At 41.0% G+C, this 19,305-nt stretch overlaps 1 protein-coding gene across 1 annotated transcript; it reads right to left on the minus strand.

Moving 5' to 3' along the window:
- Positions 1–4,426: 4,426 nt before the first annotated feature.
- CCNB1 (cyclin B1) lies at positions 4,427–14,101 on the minus strand. The gene is given in 9 exon segments (NM_001045872.1): positions 4,427–4,645; positions 4,825–4,935; positions 5,550–5,690; positions 5,967–6,203; positions 6,416–6,574; positions 11,140–11,322; positions 12,992–13,144; positions 13,241–13,411; positions 14,007–14,101. Coding segments are annotated over 9 exon segments (1,284 nt in total). The 5' UTR covers positions 14,028–14,101; the 3' UTR covers positions 4,427–4,537.
- Positions 14,102–19,305: the final 5,204 nt, after the last annotated feature.

Here is a 19,305-nt window from a genome sequence, read left to right on the forward strand (position 1 = left end):
GCTGCAACAGGTTTGCGTGCCCCGGAATGTCAGTTTTTTGATCTGACAGATTACAATCGACCTTTCTCAGCTGAATTTAATGCTCCAGTGCTTAGCTGAGCAGTGACCAGGTAATGGAGAAAACGCAGGGCATAAATGCCTGATTGGTTTGCAGTTTTTCACTATGATCAGTCCCATAAGTGACACGATCTTTGTGGCACAAGCAGCTCGGGGCTCTTTGAACAGGAGAGTCTCTAGTTTCTCCAGAGTTAAACTTGTTCACACAATACTGCTGCTGTACCCTTTTTCCTATTATCAAAGTAATTTGGCTCCTGGTAAAAGATGCAAAAGGCATAGTAGGATGTAAAATGTTAAGTTCACCACTGCTGCTGCTGCTGCTGCGTCGCTTTAGTCGTGTCCGACTCTGTGCGACCCCTGAAACGGCAGCCCACCAGGCTTCCCGTCCCTGGGATTCTCCAGGCAAGAACACTGGAGTGGGTTGCCATTTCCTTCTCCAATGCATGAAAGTGAAAAGTGAAAGTGAAGTCGCTCAGTCGTGCCCGACTCTAGCGACCCCGTGGATTGCAGCCTACCAGGCTCCTCCGTCCATGGGATTTTCTAGGCAAAAGTACTGGAGTGGGGTGCCATTGCCTTCGCTACTCCCAAATTCCTTGGAAGAACATTTTGCTTCATTTTTCCTTTTACAAGAAAGTTACTGTTTTCTTTTTTCACTTAAGTACTTTGTCTGGGATGTCTTACAATGTTTCAGAACTAATTTATCCAGCATGTCTCTGGTATCTCACATCAACCTCATCCTTTTAAGCAGCTGCCCATCAGGAGTCCACAGGCCAAATTTGGGCCAAAGGTTATACAATGCTTTTCCTCAAGAGCATACATGAGGATCATGGAAAGGACTGGTTAAAACAGATAGCTAGGTGCCTCTCCACGTTACTGATTCTGATTTGCACTTCATGTCCCCAAGTGATATTGCTGTTGCTGGTTGAGGATGACACTTTAAGAACCACTGCAGTGGTGGATTATAACAATAAATTAAAAAAAAAAAAAAATTGAAATGGGGAATTCCCTGGTGGTCCAGTGGTTAACACTCTGCTCCCAATGCAAGGGGCCCAGGGTTGATCCCTGGTTAGGGAACTAAGAGCCCACATGCTGCAACTAAGACCAGGTACAGCCAAATAGTTAACTTTTTTAGTGTGACAAAAAGATTGCAGCTCTGGAGGATCCTAATTCTTAGGACATTAGACACGATGGAAGTATTTTAAGGGAATATCATCCTCAATCACTAAAACTGTGTCTGTTAGGAAATAAAACCCTTTCTTTTGTCCATGGACTATCTACATAAGTTAATCATGTACTTAATCCGCATAGAAGTTTCAAAAGGCTTTTTACAGACCATCTCTGGGTGGCTCAACGGTAAAGAATCTGCCTGCAATGCAGGAGACACAGGAAACATGGGTTCAGATCCCTGGTTCAGAAAGATCCCCTGGAGAAGGGCAATGCAACCCACTGCAGTATTCTTGCCTGGAGAATCCCATGGACAGAGGAGCCTGGCGGGGTACAGTCCATGGGGTCACAAAGAGCTGGACACGACTACATGGACTTCTCCAATGAAATAAGAAAACACCAACATATAGGTGTCTGACAAAAAACAATAAACTTAAGAAAATAAGCAGTAAAATAATCTCCAGATCAAAAAGGATTACAAAAGAAATTCTAAAAACCATATTGATGAAAAAGAGAACTTTACAAATGAGTTATCTCAGAGGAAAATGTATATACAAAGGCTTTTATTACTAAAAATACATTGAGTATTTAACTAGAAAATAACTGAGAAAAGCAGACGGTGAGAATTAACATTTGGTAGCTAAAACTACCAGAGGTGGTAGAAATGATAACACCAAAAACTGATTCTTTCAAAACACCAATAATACCCTCTAGGCAAGCATGATTAGAAAACACAAGTATTCAACATCAGAACTAAGAAGATATAACTATAATACAGAAGAGGTTAACTAATATCCTATACCTCTACAGCTATAATTAAAATCTAGAATGGATGATTTTCTTTTAAAGTGGTGGTGATACAGGAGGGGAATTCATTAAAAAACACCAAACCATAGAAAGCTACCACTATAAGCACAGGCCAGGTGACTTTACATATTGATTTAGCTAGTTTTCAACAAATGAATAAAGATTTCAAATTATAACACTTGAATATGAAAACCTCTTTAATCCACCTTAAAGCTGGTAGATGAGATAAAAATTAGAAAATGGTTACAAAAACTGAGCCAATTACCCACAAAACGCAAAACTTCCTAAATGAAATACTAGCAGATTAAATCTGTATATCGTAAGCAAGAATTCATTAACCTCAAATTAATGTAATATTTTTAAAAGTTATCAAAAGCTGAAAGAGTAAATAAAATTCCACAGCCTTTCTCAACAGTAAGAGAAAAATACCTAAAATATAAAGACCACTTACAGACTAACAGCAAAAATATTAGATGGTAAAAATACTGAGGAGATGTACAATCCAGGAATAAGACAGCGATCTACCGATTCACAATGTTATTTTGGAGATTCTAAAACAATAACCTAAAAACCATGTAGTTGAAAAAATAAATTTTGGGGATTTAAAACCTAGAAAACCACTAAAATGAAGGAAACTATCAACTAGGTAAGAAAAAATACACAAAGCAATAAAAAATAGGGGTGGGTAACAGAGCCTAAACCCAGCAATTAACTTGACAAGAAAAGTGTAGCAATTACATAATTAAATTCTAACACTGCAGTGAAGGGCATGCAACAAGCCTTACTGGAGAAGTTTCTGAATGGAAGACAATGTCAGTCTATCCAGAGCTAACACATATGTATGTATACAACATTCAGTCAAAATTTAAAAGCGCTTATCAGTAACTGCAAAGTTCCTCTTTGAAATTTTCCCCACAAATATTTGAAAAATAGTGGTAGCCTCATCTTTCCAGATAAACTTAATGTAAAACTATATTAATCACAGGGAAAAAGTAGATCAGGGAACAATAAACTAGTGTTTCAACTGTCCAAGGGGGGGGTTTAAACATATGGTACTGGCACAAATGGGTATCCATCTGCAAGTTAAGAGTCCTACCTCATACCACATACAAAAAGTTTAACTGAGGGCTTACACACCTAACAGGAAAAATTTAGAAATTTAAGAGATATTAATGGTTTGGGGATGGAATTGAACTTAACACTGAAAATCTAAAAGCAACTACAAAAAATATATATCTAGTAAGACCCAAGTTTAAAACTGTCTGCAAGGAAAAAACAGCATAATCAGATTCAGGGCAAATGACAAAGTGGGAAAGCTTTTACAAATTGTTAACGACAACAAAAATTGATTCAACTAGTCATGAAAAGTATAAGTTAAGACAGTAAACAAAATAGGGTATTTTTTGCCACAAAAAAAGTCACAGAAACTAAAGTGAATGATTAGCTTCAGTTCAGGCACAGATGCTGAGAAAACCAGAACTTTTGTACATTTATTGCTGATGACATTGAGAACGTCAGCTGGCTACACCGGCCAGAACTTAGAACACACATTCTTTGGAGAACTCAGTCAATGTACATAAAGGAAAGTATGGGATATAATGACATTTAAACAGAATTGTCTATAGGAACAAAGAGAAAAAGCAATCTGAATGTAAACAGAGGGACGGTTAAATACATTATAACATATCCATACAATGGACTGTAATGCCCAAATACAGGTAAGGCCTGTCCATGTTGAAATGAATTGCCAAGTATACAAAATGACCCCATTTTTAATACATCCCATAATACTACATACACAGGTCTATGCACATATTCATGGATCGATACACTCCTAACTCCTTATATCCTTCACATGCGACTGAGACAGGACAGTAAGAACAGGTGGGTAAATAAAGTTTTTAAGATACTTTCATATTTAAGGAGTGTTTTATTTTCTTAACTAATGAACAAAAACTAGGCTTTGAATATAAATTAAAATTCTTATTTTTCCAAGTGAAAATGCTGATACTAGCTAAAGTTGATAATTTAAGAAAGTGGTACTAGGAGATTACTTAGAATTATGGTAGCAACCACCAGAGTAAATAGGAATCAGGAGGACTAGGAATGAAATGGTAGACTTTTCCTTATGTAGAACTAGGCAGCAGAATTTCTTAAGGTGACTTGGGCTTACATACAGTATGACATGTAAAGTACATCTAGATTTTAAGTGCCTTCAAGAGCTTAGTAAATCATCATAAGTAAAGCCAGGCATATAAAAAAAAACCAAGAAGAACCAATTGTATGTATTAGTTGGGTCCCCAGGTAACTGAAAACTGTTTTTAAGCAATCCCCACCATACCTTTAAAACAACTTTTATCCTCAAGCGCAAAGTAGCCACATTCAAATAGTTAAAGGATAAGTAAAAAGAACTTCAACTTTATTAAAAGTAAATAAATGTAACATATAATATGTACAGATGGCACATGGTGCCAATTTTATTTGCAGGTAGTATTCCAAAGTTCACAAGTTACACCTTTGCCACAGCCTTGGCTAAATCTTGAACTAGTGCAGAATTCAGCTGTGCTAGAGTGCTGATCTTAGCATGCTTAGATGTGGCATACTTGTTCTTGATAGTCTGGAAGAGAAAAGTACAGAAGTTAATGATGGAAAAGAGGAAAACATAAGAATCAATGATACAGATATTCAGTTAAAAATCAATTCCTTAAAAAAGTAGGCTATGAATTTACAGGCAGGCATAAAGTCTCAATGATTTCCACTTTCCCCGACACCCTATAGTACCCCTGATTGACTCACCATGTGCTTTGTGAGCCCACGGTTCACCATGACCACATTCTTTGCCAGGTGTTGCATAACAACAAGAAGGGATTCTTCAGTATATGACAGGTAATGCTGTAGAGTTGGTGTCTAAGAAAACAAAAGTTAATGTTGAAAATGCTCATCACCAAGGGTTTTCATAAAATTTCTAGATGTTCTTCAAAAGTAGGTAGGGAAGTAGATACTCTATATGATTATAATTGAAATTTAAGACAAGCTTAAGACCCTTTCTTCCCCAATTACTCCTCTTTTGTGGCTTCTCTAGGATCCTGTGCTCAAACTTAATTACACTTTTGTAATTGCCGAATTTTCCACCCCAAAGCTAGACCAAGTTATGGAGCTGACTTTCTCATTTACAACTCTATTGCTAGGGCCTATAGTATTATCAAATGACATATAAGAGAAATACTCATTGACTCAACGAATATGAATGAACTTCTGGTATGTTATTTGACCTGCTTGAGCTACTCTCTCTATAAACAGCAGCAGCTGCTCTGCCTTTCTCAAAGGGGTATAGCAAGATGAGATTAGGCAATGAAATGGAAGCATTCTAAGAAAATATCACAAGATATTCTAATCATTGCTTCAGAAGATGCCATATGTAGGAGCTATATGAATTGTCCTTTAATGACAACAGCTCTATCCTGAGCAAATAGTGAAATTTCAAAGCTCAGGATAATCTCAGTTTGTGGGACAGAGCTTACCCATTCACCATTATCAAGAACTTTCAGTGCTAAGCAAAAAGCTCCCGCTGCAATCTGAGAAGGAGGAAAGTGCACCATATCGTAGTCCAGCATAGTTAGTTCCATCAAATATTTGGCCAGAGTATGTAGCTCAACATCAACCTGGAATAAAACCCACAGGTTCTGTCAGAGAATTCTGCACTGGCAGTAATTAGTATGCCCATCACTGTACCTACAATTGTTTGCCTATAAATTTTCAAATGCAATTGCCCATGAAAGGCTTTAATAATAATATTAACACACAGACCGACTGGAAATAAAGACTACCTTTATGCCTTCTTCAGGCAGTTAGGTATAAATATAATGCACTTGAATTAGATCTCAATGGCCAGCAGTATTCCCTAATGTACCATACCAGACGTTTCAAGAAACCTGTACCTCTCCAATCTTAGATGCTCTCCGAAGGAAATGCAGGGGTAGAGGGCGACCCAGACTAAAATTTAAAGCTCTTAGAATCTTCATTTCCATCTGTCTGATTTGAAACTTGGTGTAGGTGTTGTCAGTCACAAAGGCAAAGTCACCGATTTCTGGAGGGTACATTTCCTCATATTTGCTTGCAACAAACATGGCAGTGACTCCAACCAGCTGCAGCATCTTCTTGGGCACATAGGTATCCTACAGTGGGAATATCAAGTCAATGAATAAGTTATCGGTATTTGAAAAAGGAAGCACAGAACTGTGAAGGAGAGATAGGAAAGACACATTCCCACAACAAAATCTCAAAGACACCCCATGCCTCAAGACAGATTTTAGCTGAAAAGGTCTGTTTCTTATGATTCAGAGAGGACCCTGAGAGGAAGAACCCTCAACTGCTGAATTACACTCACCTGCATGAACCGATCAATTATGGAAACAGTCATGTACATGGTCTCCTGCAGTAATCTGAATTTTATTTGAACTTGCACTAGCCAGTCAATGAGGATGGCTCTCATGTTTCCAGTGACTTCACGACCCATTAGGTATTTTGGTTTGACTGCTTGCTCTTCCTGCAAAAGAAATGCTGATTATCCTAAGAAGTAAGAGTCCACGTTACATTTCGACCAGAAATAACTGGTCACCTCAGAACAGCTCTGGAACATTTAAAATCTTTAATAGCTCTAAGCTCTATTATCATTTGGTCATTGCAAACAGCTCCATCACCGAGAAACAAAGAAAGCACATGTCAAACAGGACAGTGTGACAGGTTTTCATGTTGGCAAATCTTACTATACCCAATTCACCATCACTACTACTGGCCCACATCCTGTCCCTCCTTCACAAATAAAGATACCGTACTATCACCTCAGATCTTTTTAAGACTCCAAACCCAGAACCTTGAGCTTTATGTGTGTGTGCTCAGTTGTGTCAGACTCTTTGCAACCCCACGGACTATAACTCACCAGGGTCCTCTGTCCATGGGATCTTCTAGCCAAGAATACTGGAGCAGGTTGCCATTTCCTAGTGCAGGGGATCCTCCCGACCTAGGGATCGAACCTGCATCTCTTGTGCCTCCTGCATTGGCAGGCAGATTCTTTACCATTGCACCACCTGGGAAGCCCCTGAGCTTCACGGAGTTAAGAGAAAATAATAGTAGCAGCTCCCAGATCAGCTGGAACTAATATGCTACCACACGTGCTTCAAGGTTTAACCCCCCAAACAGCATGGGTAAGAAAAGTTAACCATCAAAATCCAGCACACACATCTGCTAAGTTAGACCACTAACTTTAAAAACAAGGGAGAAGGGACTTCCATGGTGGTCGAAAGGGTGGGACTCTGCTTCCAATGCAGGGGGCCTGGGTTTGATCCCTGGTCAGGAAACTAGGTCTTGAGCACTATAAATAAGACCTAGTCACCCCACTCCAGTACTCTTGCCTGGAAAATCCATGGACGGAGGAGCCTGGTTGGCTGCGGTCCATGGGGTCGCTGAGAGTCGGACACGACTGAGCGACTTCACTTTCACTTTTTACTTTCATGCATTGGAGAAGGAAATGGCAACCCACTCCAGTGTTCTTGCCTGGAGAATCCCAGGGACAAGGAAGCCTGGTGGGCTGCCGTCTATGGGGTTGCACAGAGTTGGACACGACTGAAGCGACTTAGCAGCAGCCAAATAAATAAAAAACAAAAACAAAGGAGAAAAAATTCAGAGAAGGCTGGTTCTGGCGAAAGTCTTACAGGACAATCCTGTAGAAGATGGAGATACCCAAAATAACCAGGCAACAGCCTGCTGAAGATATTAATGATGCCACTACAATAGAATGCATTATAAACAAGCAACTGAGTAAATTTGCTAACTGTATTGCTTATGTTGTTAACGTACAGAATGCCTCCTTGTTTGGGGGAAAGGACAAAGGACACCAATAGAAAGTTTCAGAAATGAGATGAAATGGAAGAAGACCAAAACTTTTAGTTTTGAGTATATTCTTATTGGACAAAAACAATGTCCCAGATATCACATGTTCATAAGCCACACTGACCCAAAATGCCTTGTTTGGGCTATGGTTTTTTACCACCTTCTCCATACACAACACTATGATATATAATTTACATATAATTTATAACCAACCCTATGATATGAGCACAGAGGTGAACTGAAGGTTCCAGTTAATACAAACCAGTAGCACTTATCAGTTTTCGTTGGAGAGCCTAGCGATTAAAGAATGCTGTTAGAATTTACAATGAGATACCAAAGTAAAACAAAGTGTGTTTATAAGCCATTTAATGATTCATGGTGGCTTATAAATGTATGAACAAAATAAAGCCATTTAAAAGTAAGGAAGAATTAATTATGAGAAAGGGAAGTAAGAGTAATGAAATAAATAAGATGGAGTCCAGAGTAAGACTATGCAAAATTAACATCAGACACTTGACTCAAGGCAGTGCACAAATTTGATTTTTAAGATTACTGACCTGCCTTCTTGAGAGAAACACTATCATTGTGCCCATAAAATTAAAATAGACTAGTTATCTGAACCAAAACAAAACTAGCAAAGGATAATTAGCCTTCTCCATTACTTCTCCTCTACACGTGAACATCACCAGATGGTCAATAATGAATTCAGACTGATTATATTCTTTGCAGCCAAAGATGGAGAAGCTCTATACAGTCAGCAAAAACAAACTGGGAGCTGACTGTGGCTCAGATCATGAACTCCTTATTGCCAAATTCAGACTTAAACTGAAGAAAGTAGAGAAAACCACTAGACCATTAGGTATGACCTAAATCAAATTCATTACGATTATACAGTGGAAGTGACAAATAGATTCAAGGGATTAGATTTGATAGAGTGCCTGAAGAACTATGGACGGAGGTTCGTGACATTGTACAGGAGACAAGGATCAAGACCATCCCCATGGAAAAGACATGCAAAAAACGCAAAATGGTTGTCTGAGGAAGCCTTACAAATAACTGTGAAAAGAAGAGAAGCGAAAGGCAAAGGAGAAAAGGAAAGATATATCCACTTGAATGCAGAATTCCAAAGAATAGTAAGAAGAGATAAGAAAGCCTTTCCTCAGCCATCAATGCAAAGAAATAGAGGAAAACAACAGATGGGAACGACTAGAGATCTCTTCAAGAAAATTAGAGATACCAAGGGAACATTTCATGCAAAGATAGGCACAATAAAGGACAGAAATGGTATGAACCTAACAGAAGCAGAAGATATTAAGAAGAGGTGGCAAGAATACAAAGAACTGTACAAAAAAGATCTTCAGGACCCAGATCTTCACACGATGGTGTGATCACTCACCTAGAGCCAGACATCCTGGAATGTGAAGTTAAATGGGTCTTAGGGAGCATCACTATGAACAAAACTAGTGGAGGTGATGGAATTCCAGTTGAGCTATTTCAAATCCTAAAAGATGATGCTGTGAAAGTGCTTCACTCAATACGCAAGCAAATTTGGAAAACTCAGCAGTGGCCACAGGACTGGAAAAGGTCAGTTTTCATTCCAATCCCAAAGAATGTTCAAACTACTGCATAATTGCACTCATCTCACACACTAGCAAAGTAATGCTAAAAATTGTCCAAAAGCAAGGCTACACCAGTACATGAACAGAGAACTTCCCGATGTTCAAGCTGGATTTAGGAAAGGCAGAGGAACTAGAGATCAAATTGCCAACATCTGCTGAATCATAGAAAAAGATAGCTCCAGAAAAACATCAACTTCTGCTGTATTGACTATGTGGATCACAATAAACTGTGGAAAATTCTGAAAGAGATGGGAATACCAGACCACCTGACCTGCCTCCTGAGAAACCTGTATGCAGGTCAAGAAACAAGTTAGAACTGGACATGGAACAACAGGAACAACAACAACTCCTTTTCCAAATAGGAAAAGGAGTACGTCAAGGCTATATATTGTCACCCTGCTTATTTAACTTATGTGCAGAGTACATCATGAGAAACGCTGGGCTGGAGGAAGCACAAGGTGGAATCAAGATTGCGGGGAGAAATATCAATTACCTCAGATATACAGATGACACCACTCTTTCGGCACAAAGTGAAGAATTAAAGAGCCTCTGGATGAAAGTGAAACAGGAGAGTGAAAAAGCTGGCTTAAAGCTCAACATTCAGAAAACTAAGATCATGGCATCTGGTCCCATCACTTCATGGCAAATAGATGGGGAAACTATGGAAACAGTGACAGACTATTTTTCTAGGCTCCAAAATCACTGCAGATGGTGACTGCAGCCATGAAATTAAAAGACATTTACTCCTTGGAAGGAAAGTTGTGACCAACTTAGATAGCATATTAAAAACCAGAGACATTACTTTGCCAACAAAGGTCTGTCTAGTCAAAGCTATGATTTATCCAGTAGTCATGTATGGATGTGAGAGTTGGACTATAAAGAAAACTGATGCTTTTGAACTGTGGTGTTGGAGAAGACTCTTGGGAGTCCCTTGGACTGCAAGGAGATCCAACCAGTCCATCCTAAAGGAGATCAGTCCTGAATATTCATTGGAAGGACTGATGCTGAAGCTGAAACTCCAATACTTTGGCCACCTGATGCGAAGAACTGACTCTCTGGAAAAGACCCTGATGCTGAGAAAGATTGAGGGCGAGAGAAGGGGACGACAGAGGAGGAGATGGTTGGATGGCATCACTGACTCAATGGACATGAGTTTGGGTAAACTTCGGGAGTTGGTGATGGACATGAAGGCCTGGCATGCTTCAGTCCACAGGGGCACAAAGAGTCGGACATGACTGAGCGACTGAACTGAACTGAACACTCCTAATTGTGATGGATATAAAATATCTTTCAATCTGTGGAATTTCCTTTAGAAAAGCCATGGTAATATCTTTCACTTTGAATTTCCCCTGTTCAAAATGGCAAATAAAGCTGTCATTGGGAATTCCCTGGCAGTCCAACAGTTAGGACTTTCACCAAACCCCCCCCCCCGCCCCCAAATCCCACCTTCTTGGCATTTGGTGCCACTTTTGACATTTTGCAAAGAACTTCAAAGTGGAATCTACTGTTAAGAAACGCTGCTTGTATCCTGCTTAAAACTGTTAATGGAAAATCTCCAAACTAGATGCAGTTTAGAAAAAAACAATGGTTTAATACTACTGACCTCAAGTTGTCTTAGATAAGCATAGATATCTTTTACATATTCACTACAAAGGTTTGGATCCGCTCCGTCTTCTGCATCCACATCACTCACTGCAAGAATTACATCTGAGAAAGCCTGACACAGATACTCTTCTGCAGGGGCACAGCCAGATGTTTCCATGGGGCTTGGAGAGGGAGTATCGACCTGGAAACAGAGAGACTTTTTGAAATAATTGCAAAAAGGAGCATACTGTCTGAGAATGGACAGATTATTGGTATCAACTCAAGAGACTATCTGCCGGATAGACATGCAGTTTATTTTCATCTTCTCAAATCTATTATTCCATTTGTCTTCAGGAAGTGAATAATATGAAAAGTGAGATGCCAACTTAGACTGAACCAATTTAGAATCATGAGCATGCTAACAGGTAAAACAGAGAGGAAGCAAGTTCATATCTAGACTTTCCTCCAAAGGGAGCTGATTAGTAATGCGTTGTTTAGCAAGGTCATGTAAAGTTAATCCAAGTGAATGACAAGTTAGCTTTCAGTCTTTATTTCAAAACAGGGACTGCTTCCCACTGCACAGGAGAACACAAGTTCTATCCGGACTACTAAGGATTAATTGACTTCGTTATCATGAATCATTTTCTTCAAGCTCCAGTTACCCCGTTGTCCAAACAGTTATTGAGCACGTCCATCAAGTCAAGCTTTGTGTTAAGTACTGGCTTTATGGTGTCCTCAAGGGGATTTGGATTCAGAAGAAATAAGTAAATGAAGTAAAAGAAATTGATTCTAGGAACAAAAGTAGGGGTGAGGAGAGTTAGGGTGGAATTTGGAAAATTAGGGAAAGCTTTAAATGTGGATGCATGAGCTGTTCTGAAGGGTGAAAAGCTTATCAGTTAAAAGAGGGTGGGAAAGCAAAGGCAACAATCAGTATGGGATTTTGATGAAAAGCTCAGTATGGCCAATTAAAGACTGTGCATGCTACAGGTTTCTGTGCTATGTTCACAAGGTCAATACTAAAGCCATAGCCTCATATCCACTTCCCTTAGATATAGAGAGCTAGGCAAAATGACTATTTTGCCCAACCAGCTTTAATAAAGTTTTAAAAATTAAAACTTAAGAATGGAGTTCATTGCAATTTCAGGAAAGCAGCCTTTTCAAAGATGGTATAGTCTCCCTCACAGAAGTAGATACATTTACATGCCTGATATTTAATAAAAAAATTCTTGGTTTTGAGGCTGTTAACTCATCTTCTTGCCTACTCTGAAGAGCTCCGTTTTCTGCTTTACATCCTTATATAAATTCCAAAGTTACAGGCTTATTGTTTGAAGGCCACGTTATGGAGTTTTTTTTAAAAAAAAAGGACTCAAGAGAACAATCTGTTTCAATCAATAAATTTCAGACAGAGATGGCTTGTACCCAAATACAGTCAAATCTTTAGTCCAGGCAGCTCAATACAGTAAACAAAGGCGGGGCAGTATGACAATTAAAAGCACAGATTCTGAAGCCGGATAGTCTGTGTTTGAACCCAATTTTGTGCCACTGATGAGAAGTGACTCAAAAGAAAGTTTGAAAAGAAAAGAGAGTTTGTTGTTCAGTGGCTAAGTCCTGTCCGACCCTTTTACGACCCTATGAATTGTTTGCTCAAACTTAATACTTCTCTACACCATTATCTACAAAGCTAGAGATGACAATACCAGTGCTGAGAGTAAGATTTTGTGAGCTAATTCATGCAAAGTGTTTAGCAGAGCCTACCTCCTAAGCACTCTGTAACTATTACTATTATTTATATTTATTCAAATACTGTGCCATCCATTAGTAAAATGAAGGAAAAGAAACAACAGGTTCTCAAATAGTAGAGTCAAGTTTACCAAAATAGGCTCGGGGGAAAGTTTGTCTTCCTTAACATGCTCGGGTTCCGGCTCTGGCTCCGGCTGGGGCTCCGGCACAGGTACAGGAGCCTTTTCCAGAGGTTTTGGTACTTTTTTAGCAGTAACTTTTCCAGAAGCTAAAGTTTTTGCTTCCTGTGGATGAAAAGGAGAGAATGGAATGTTTCTCCATCACGGGTCACAGCTGGAAGGCATTCTCACAGAGTAGTTGAATCAGGGAGACAGTTATACCTTTTTCAGAGGCAGTTTGGCCTGCGGTTGTTCACTGACTTTGTTACCGATGTCTCCAAGAGCTGTTCGGGGCCTCAGCCCGGGCTTAGATGTTGCAACAGCGGCCACAGGCACGCGCTTGGCCCCTGCCATACTGATCTTCGCCTTATTTTCAGCACTAATCTTCGTGTTCTGTAAGAATCAAGACCACTTTGAGAGCTGGCTCAGCCAGGTTAGAGTAATCAAGGGTTAAAATGGGGGCAAAACAGAAGCTTTCAGGAGGAAAGCGAACTGTAAATGGGTTCCCAGGGAAAACCAGGGTTCCAGGGGCTACGCTAAGGCTGTGACAAGCCAATTTTCTTCCGGAACCTTTTATTTCACCTATTGAGGGATCGCCTGCTTAGTCCCTGCCGGACCTAAAATACCATGAATTTACATTTGAAAGGAAATCTAAAAAGCCTTCAGTTGCAGGCACCTTCCCGTGGGTGGTTGCGCAGTTGGTGGGAGCTCGCTCAGGGGTGCTCCATTACCTTTTTACAAAAGGTTTCGCGTCTACCCTCCATCTGCCCCTCCCCCGCTTATCCACTACCCTTTTTCATCTTCTCTCCGACCGTCCGCCCCCCAAGCTCTCCCACCACTTTAGGGGCTCGCCGGCGCCCATCCTCCACATCCTTCCCCCCAATCTCGGTCCCGGTCCGCTCCTGCCAGGGAAACTCCGGTAGGAGAGACAGGGAGAGGAGGCGCAGCCAGTTACGAGAGCCGCGTTTGTTCACCATCCGCAGCTCACCCTGGTGATCCGGAGCGCCATGGCTTCTTCTGCACCAGGCAGCAGCTCAGTGAGGAGGAGAGCACTGGAGCCCCCGACCAGCCGGGAGCTTGAATCAACCACAGGCCAACAGCCGTTCCTCCGCAGCACGCCGGGAGGAATCGGGCCCCGCCTGAGGTTTAAACCCCGCACCGCTCCCTCCTTATTGGCCTGTTCGTGGCACTCGCTCGCTTCCCATTGGCGGCGGCTGGTTCCTCTGAGAATGCATTTCCAGGGCGATCCCGCGAAGACGTCCGGGCGGGGGCGGGGCTAGGGCCAGGCCGTCACGTGGTCTGAGTCGGCGCCTGCGCCCTCGGGCAGCGGCTGTATCCACCTGGAGAGGGAAGTGGTGCCTTCACCGCCCCCTTGAAGAGGTGAGACTGTTCAACACTGTTGGCCTCAGGGCCTTGGAAAAGACATGGTGGAGCCGCTGGCTGTAAAAGACAGTTATGGCTTTAGTCCTGCCTGTTGTTAAACAAACTTTCCTCTTCTGCAGTGGCATGTAGCAGGAAAGAATTTTATATACGCGTTCTTTCGTTTGATCATCCCAACAGCTCTCTAAGGTGGAGGAACTGAAGCTTAGAGAGGCTTTGGGTGACTTTCTCAGCTTAGAGAGGCTTTGGGTGACTTTCTCTGGATCATAAGTTAGTAACACGGGACTAAACATGGATTTCTTTAGATCCGTGATGTTTCCACAACACTAATAGTCTCTTAAGAATATTGCCAGCCTCTTAACCTGCCAGATTATTTCAATCAGATTGTTTCCCAAAGCCAATTTTTTGATTTGAAAATAATTTCAAACAAAAAAGTTGCAAGCAAAAATATCGCAAGGAATGCACACGTATACCCTTTACCCAGATTCAAACATCTTTAACCTTTTATCCCATTTGCTTTCTCATTTACTTAATCTCTTTCTTATGTATGTAACTACCCATCTATGTGTCAGTTCAGTTCTGTCGCTCAGTCGTGTCCGACTCTACCACCCCATGAACCGCAGCACACCAGGCCTCTCCCTGTCCATCACCAACTCCCGGAGTTTACCCAAACTCATGTCCATTGAGTCGGTGATGCCATCCAATCATCTCATCCTCTGTCGTCCCGTTCTCCTCCCGCCCTCAATCTTTCCCAGCATCAGGATCTTTTCAAATGAGTCAGCTCTTGGCATCAGGTGGCCAAAGTATTGGAGTTTCAGCTTCAAAATTTGTCCTTCCAATGAACACCCAGGACTGATCTTTAGGACTAATGAGATCTCCTTGCAGTCCAAGGGACTCTCAAGAGTCTTCTCCAACACCACAGTTCAAAAGCATCAATTCTTCGGCGCTCAGCTTTCTTTATAGTCCAACTCCCACATCCATACATGACTACTGGATAAACCATAGCCTTGACTAAACGGACCTTTGTTGGCAAAGTAATGTCTCTGTTTTTTAATATGCTGTCTAAATTGGTCATAACTTTTCTTCCAAGGAGTAAGCGTCTTTTAATTTCATGGCTGCAATCACCATCTGCAGTGATTTTGGAGCCCGAAAAAATAAAGTCTGTCACTGTTTCCACTGTTTCCCCATCTATTTGCCATGATGTGATGGGACCAGATGCCATGATCTTAGTTTTCTGAATGTTGAGTTTTAAGCCAACTTTTTCATTCTCCTGTTTCACTTTCATCCAGAGGCTCTTTAGTTCTTCACTTTCTGCCATAAGGGTGGTGTCATCTGCATATCTGAGGTTATTGATATTTCTTCCTTATATAATTGTATATAAATTTTTTTTCCTGAAATACTTGAGGGTAAGTTACAGTTATCATGGCCCTTTATCCCTCAGTTCTTAAGTGTGTATTTCCTAACAGTTATCAACTTCATACATTTACTTTATCACAACATTGTATTCAACCTAGTTTGTATTCTAGTTTTATCAGTTGGCCTAATAATGTCCTTTCCAGCATTTTCTTTTCTCCAGTACAGGACCCAGCTAGGGGCAATGTTGCATGTAGTCTCCTTTAGTCCGGAACAATTCTTGCAGCTTTTCTTTTTCTTTTATAATACTGATTGTTTTGAAGAATACAGTACTCCCTGCCACTTTTTAGAAAAGAGAACTTTCTTATTTTTGTGTTTGTATAATGGTTCCCTGTGATTTGCATTCTTGGCTGTTAAGCCACGTAGGTGACATCGTGTTCTTCTCAGGGAATCAACTCTGCAGACACATGGTGTTCACGTGTTCTCCATAAATGAGATTAATTTTGATCACATGGTTACGCTTTTACCTCCTTTCTCCACTGTATTTAGTTGTTTGTTTCTTACAACTAATAAAGTGTCTATGGGAAGACACATTAGAACCATGCTTTTCATCAGATTTCCCCCTAGGTTTCACCTCCCCAAGCAGCAGCACTTGCTTAGGAAATGTTGACACTGTTGTTCCAGTGCCATGGGCCCTCTCCCACTAGCTGAAGCTGATTTAAAAAAAAAAAAAAAGCATACACTTTGAATGATCCTAGGATGCCAGGCCTTTAGCAGACCTAAGTGACAACCCTTTTGTGAACATTGCACAGTGGAACTTCTTTTAACACAGTAGTTCTTAACTGGTGAACATTTTGTCTCGGGGTGGGAGAGGCTGCAGGGAGGGGGAGATTTGCATTTCTCATTGTCACAACTGGCGAGGTGCTACTGCCATCTAGTAGGTGAAGATCAGAGAGGTTTCTAAACATCCTACAATGTATAAAACAGCCTTACCCCCTAAACACACACACACACACATAAATAATTATCCAGCCCCAAATGTCAGTTGGGTTTTCCTGGTGGCTCAAATCAGTAAAGAATCTGCCTGCAATGCGGGAGACCTGGCTTTGATCCCTGGGTTGGGAAGATCCTCTGGAGGAGGGGAGAGAAGGGCTCCCCCTCTTCTTCCTGTTGGGCCCTGCTATAGCTGGGCTTCCCAGGTGGCTCAGCGGTAAAGAATCTGCCTGCCAGTGTAGGAGACTCAGGTTCGGTCCCTGGGTCAGATGATCCCCTGGAGGAAGAAATGGCAACCCACTCCAGTATTTTGCCTGGAAAATACCATGGACGGAGGAGCCTGGCCATGGACAGAGGAGTCCAAACGGTCACAAAAGAGTCGGACACGACTTAGCAGCTAAATAACAAGTCACAGGGCATGAAATGTCTCCTTTCTGACCTCCTATTCTATTTTAATTGAGGTTTCTGTTTATTAATTTTTTAAATAGGCATGAGCTTGTCATGTTAAGAAAAGCCCATATGGCTAGAGCATGGGGGGAGGTAGGAGTAGAGATGAGATTAAAGAAATTGGAAAGGGTAAAATTATATAAGGCCTTATTAAGCCAAGCTATGATAGGTACAGTGGGAGGCTTTGAGGGTTTTAAGCCAAGGCGTGGCATAATCTGTCCTTTTGAAAGATAGTGACTGTGGAGAGATTACACAGTGTAGGTGGGGAGGAGACAGAGGGGGAAGCAGGAGGAGGGGAAGAGAAGCAGGGGAGCCATTAAGAGGCTACTGTAGGAGGCCAGATAAAAGATGATGACTTTGATGGTCCTAATAGTGTTAGACAGAAAGAGAGAGATTCTGGATATATTTTGGAAGTAGACTTGCTGAGTCTTGATGGTTTACATGCTTGGAGTGAAGGAAAAGGAGTCAAGGATGACGCTTAGGTTTTGACTTGAGTAAATGAAACAGAAGACTAAGAGATGAACATTTTTTAGGGAATAGCAGGTTTTGGGTAGGAGATCAAGAATTCTGCTACATTTGGAATGCCTAGAGATATACAAGAGAAGTCTATTAGGCAAAGGTCAGGGTGGGAGCTAAAGCCTCTTTTCCTGTAGATAGTATTGTAACTGTGATGCAGGTGAGATCATCTAGAGAATGTAAAGCAGAGTAGATGCCCAGGAGCAAGCCCCAGGGCCCTCCATATTAAAGGCTGAACAGAGAGGGGGAGCCCTTCTCTGTCAGGAAGTGAGGAAGATTGGGGAAGAACACCATACAGGTAGGGCACCAAACAGTGGTTTCTCACAAAAGAGAAGGTGATGTTTCACAGAAGGAGTAGTGGTTTAACATGGCAGATTTAATATACATATTTCTTCCTGAAGGCAATAGAGGGATTTTTTTTTTTTAATGCACAAACTGTCAAAGATGAGTGAGGAAACAATAATGACATCATTTTGGAAGCAGGAAACACATTGAAGAGTGATAATGGAAGTACCAGACCAAGGAAATTAGAATCTAGGCTGGCAATGGAGATTAAAGAAGCAAATTGATTCATACTGTGGATTCCAGCTAGTCCTGGGAATTGGAGGCACCGGGAGTCTATGAAACTGGTGACGTAGGTAGAGTTGAGAGCAGGATTGCTTGATCACCTCCTGCACTTGGGAGCATGGTTAGAGTGAAACATCTTCTTGGTCCTGGCAGATGATTAGAGGCTGAACTAATGGAACTTGGGATTTCAGACTCCAGGCAAGCTGAAAGGGGACGAAGTGAAATTCTTCATCCCAATTAGTGAGACCTCCTGCTCCCTCTTCCACTTAGTCCCCTAAATGCAGGCAGCTGGACTTACGCCCTCCTAAGTGAGATCAAAGTGTGCTTCTCTGAGAAGTGAAGAGCCTGAAACAGAAGTCTTAAAAATACAGAAGGTTAGGAAGGGTGATCAGTGAAATGGATGGGACATGTTTAAAGTGATACCGTTTGACCTACTTGTATGCTGACAAAGGGTTTCTAATCAATATATTAATTTCTTACTCCTAACTATTCACAGCCAGTCAAGGAGCACTGGACAATTGAAGGAAGTCCTCCAACTTGAAAGAGACCTAACAAGAATACATAAAAAGAAACTCCTAGAACTTTCCTGGTGGTCTAGTAGCTAAGACTTCACACTCCCAGTGCAGGGAGCCTGGGTTCCACTCTTGGTCAGGGAACTAGACCCTGCATGCCTCAACTAAGACCTGGCACAGCAAATATATAAATATTAAAAAAAAAAAAGAACTCCCAAGTGGACAGAAAATTCAAGGAGAAGAAAGCTAAAAAAATAAGTATAAAAGTTATATAATCAGAGAAAGAAAAGATAATAATGCACCCATAAACAAGTTTTAGAAAGACTCTAAGGAATTAAAAATATGATAACAAACACTAAAAATGCAATAGCAGGTTTGTAAGAGAAAGTCAAGAAAATTTCCCCCAGAAAGGGCAAAAAGACAAAGAGATAAACTATAGCAAATATAAGAATTTTATTTATATAAGAAATTCATTCCATAAGATCTGACATACAACAGATGGAGGAGTTCTAGAAAAAA

The sequence above is a fragment of the Bos taurus genome, chromosome 20, assembly GCF_002263795.3.
Source record: "Bos taurus isolate L1 Dominette 01449 registration number 42190680 breed Hereford chromosome 20, ARS-UCD2.0, whole genome shotgun sequence".
Classification (NCBI taxonomy): Eukaryota; Metazoa; Chordata; class Mammalia; order Artiodactyla; family Bovidae; genus Bos; species Bos taurus.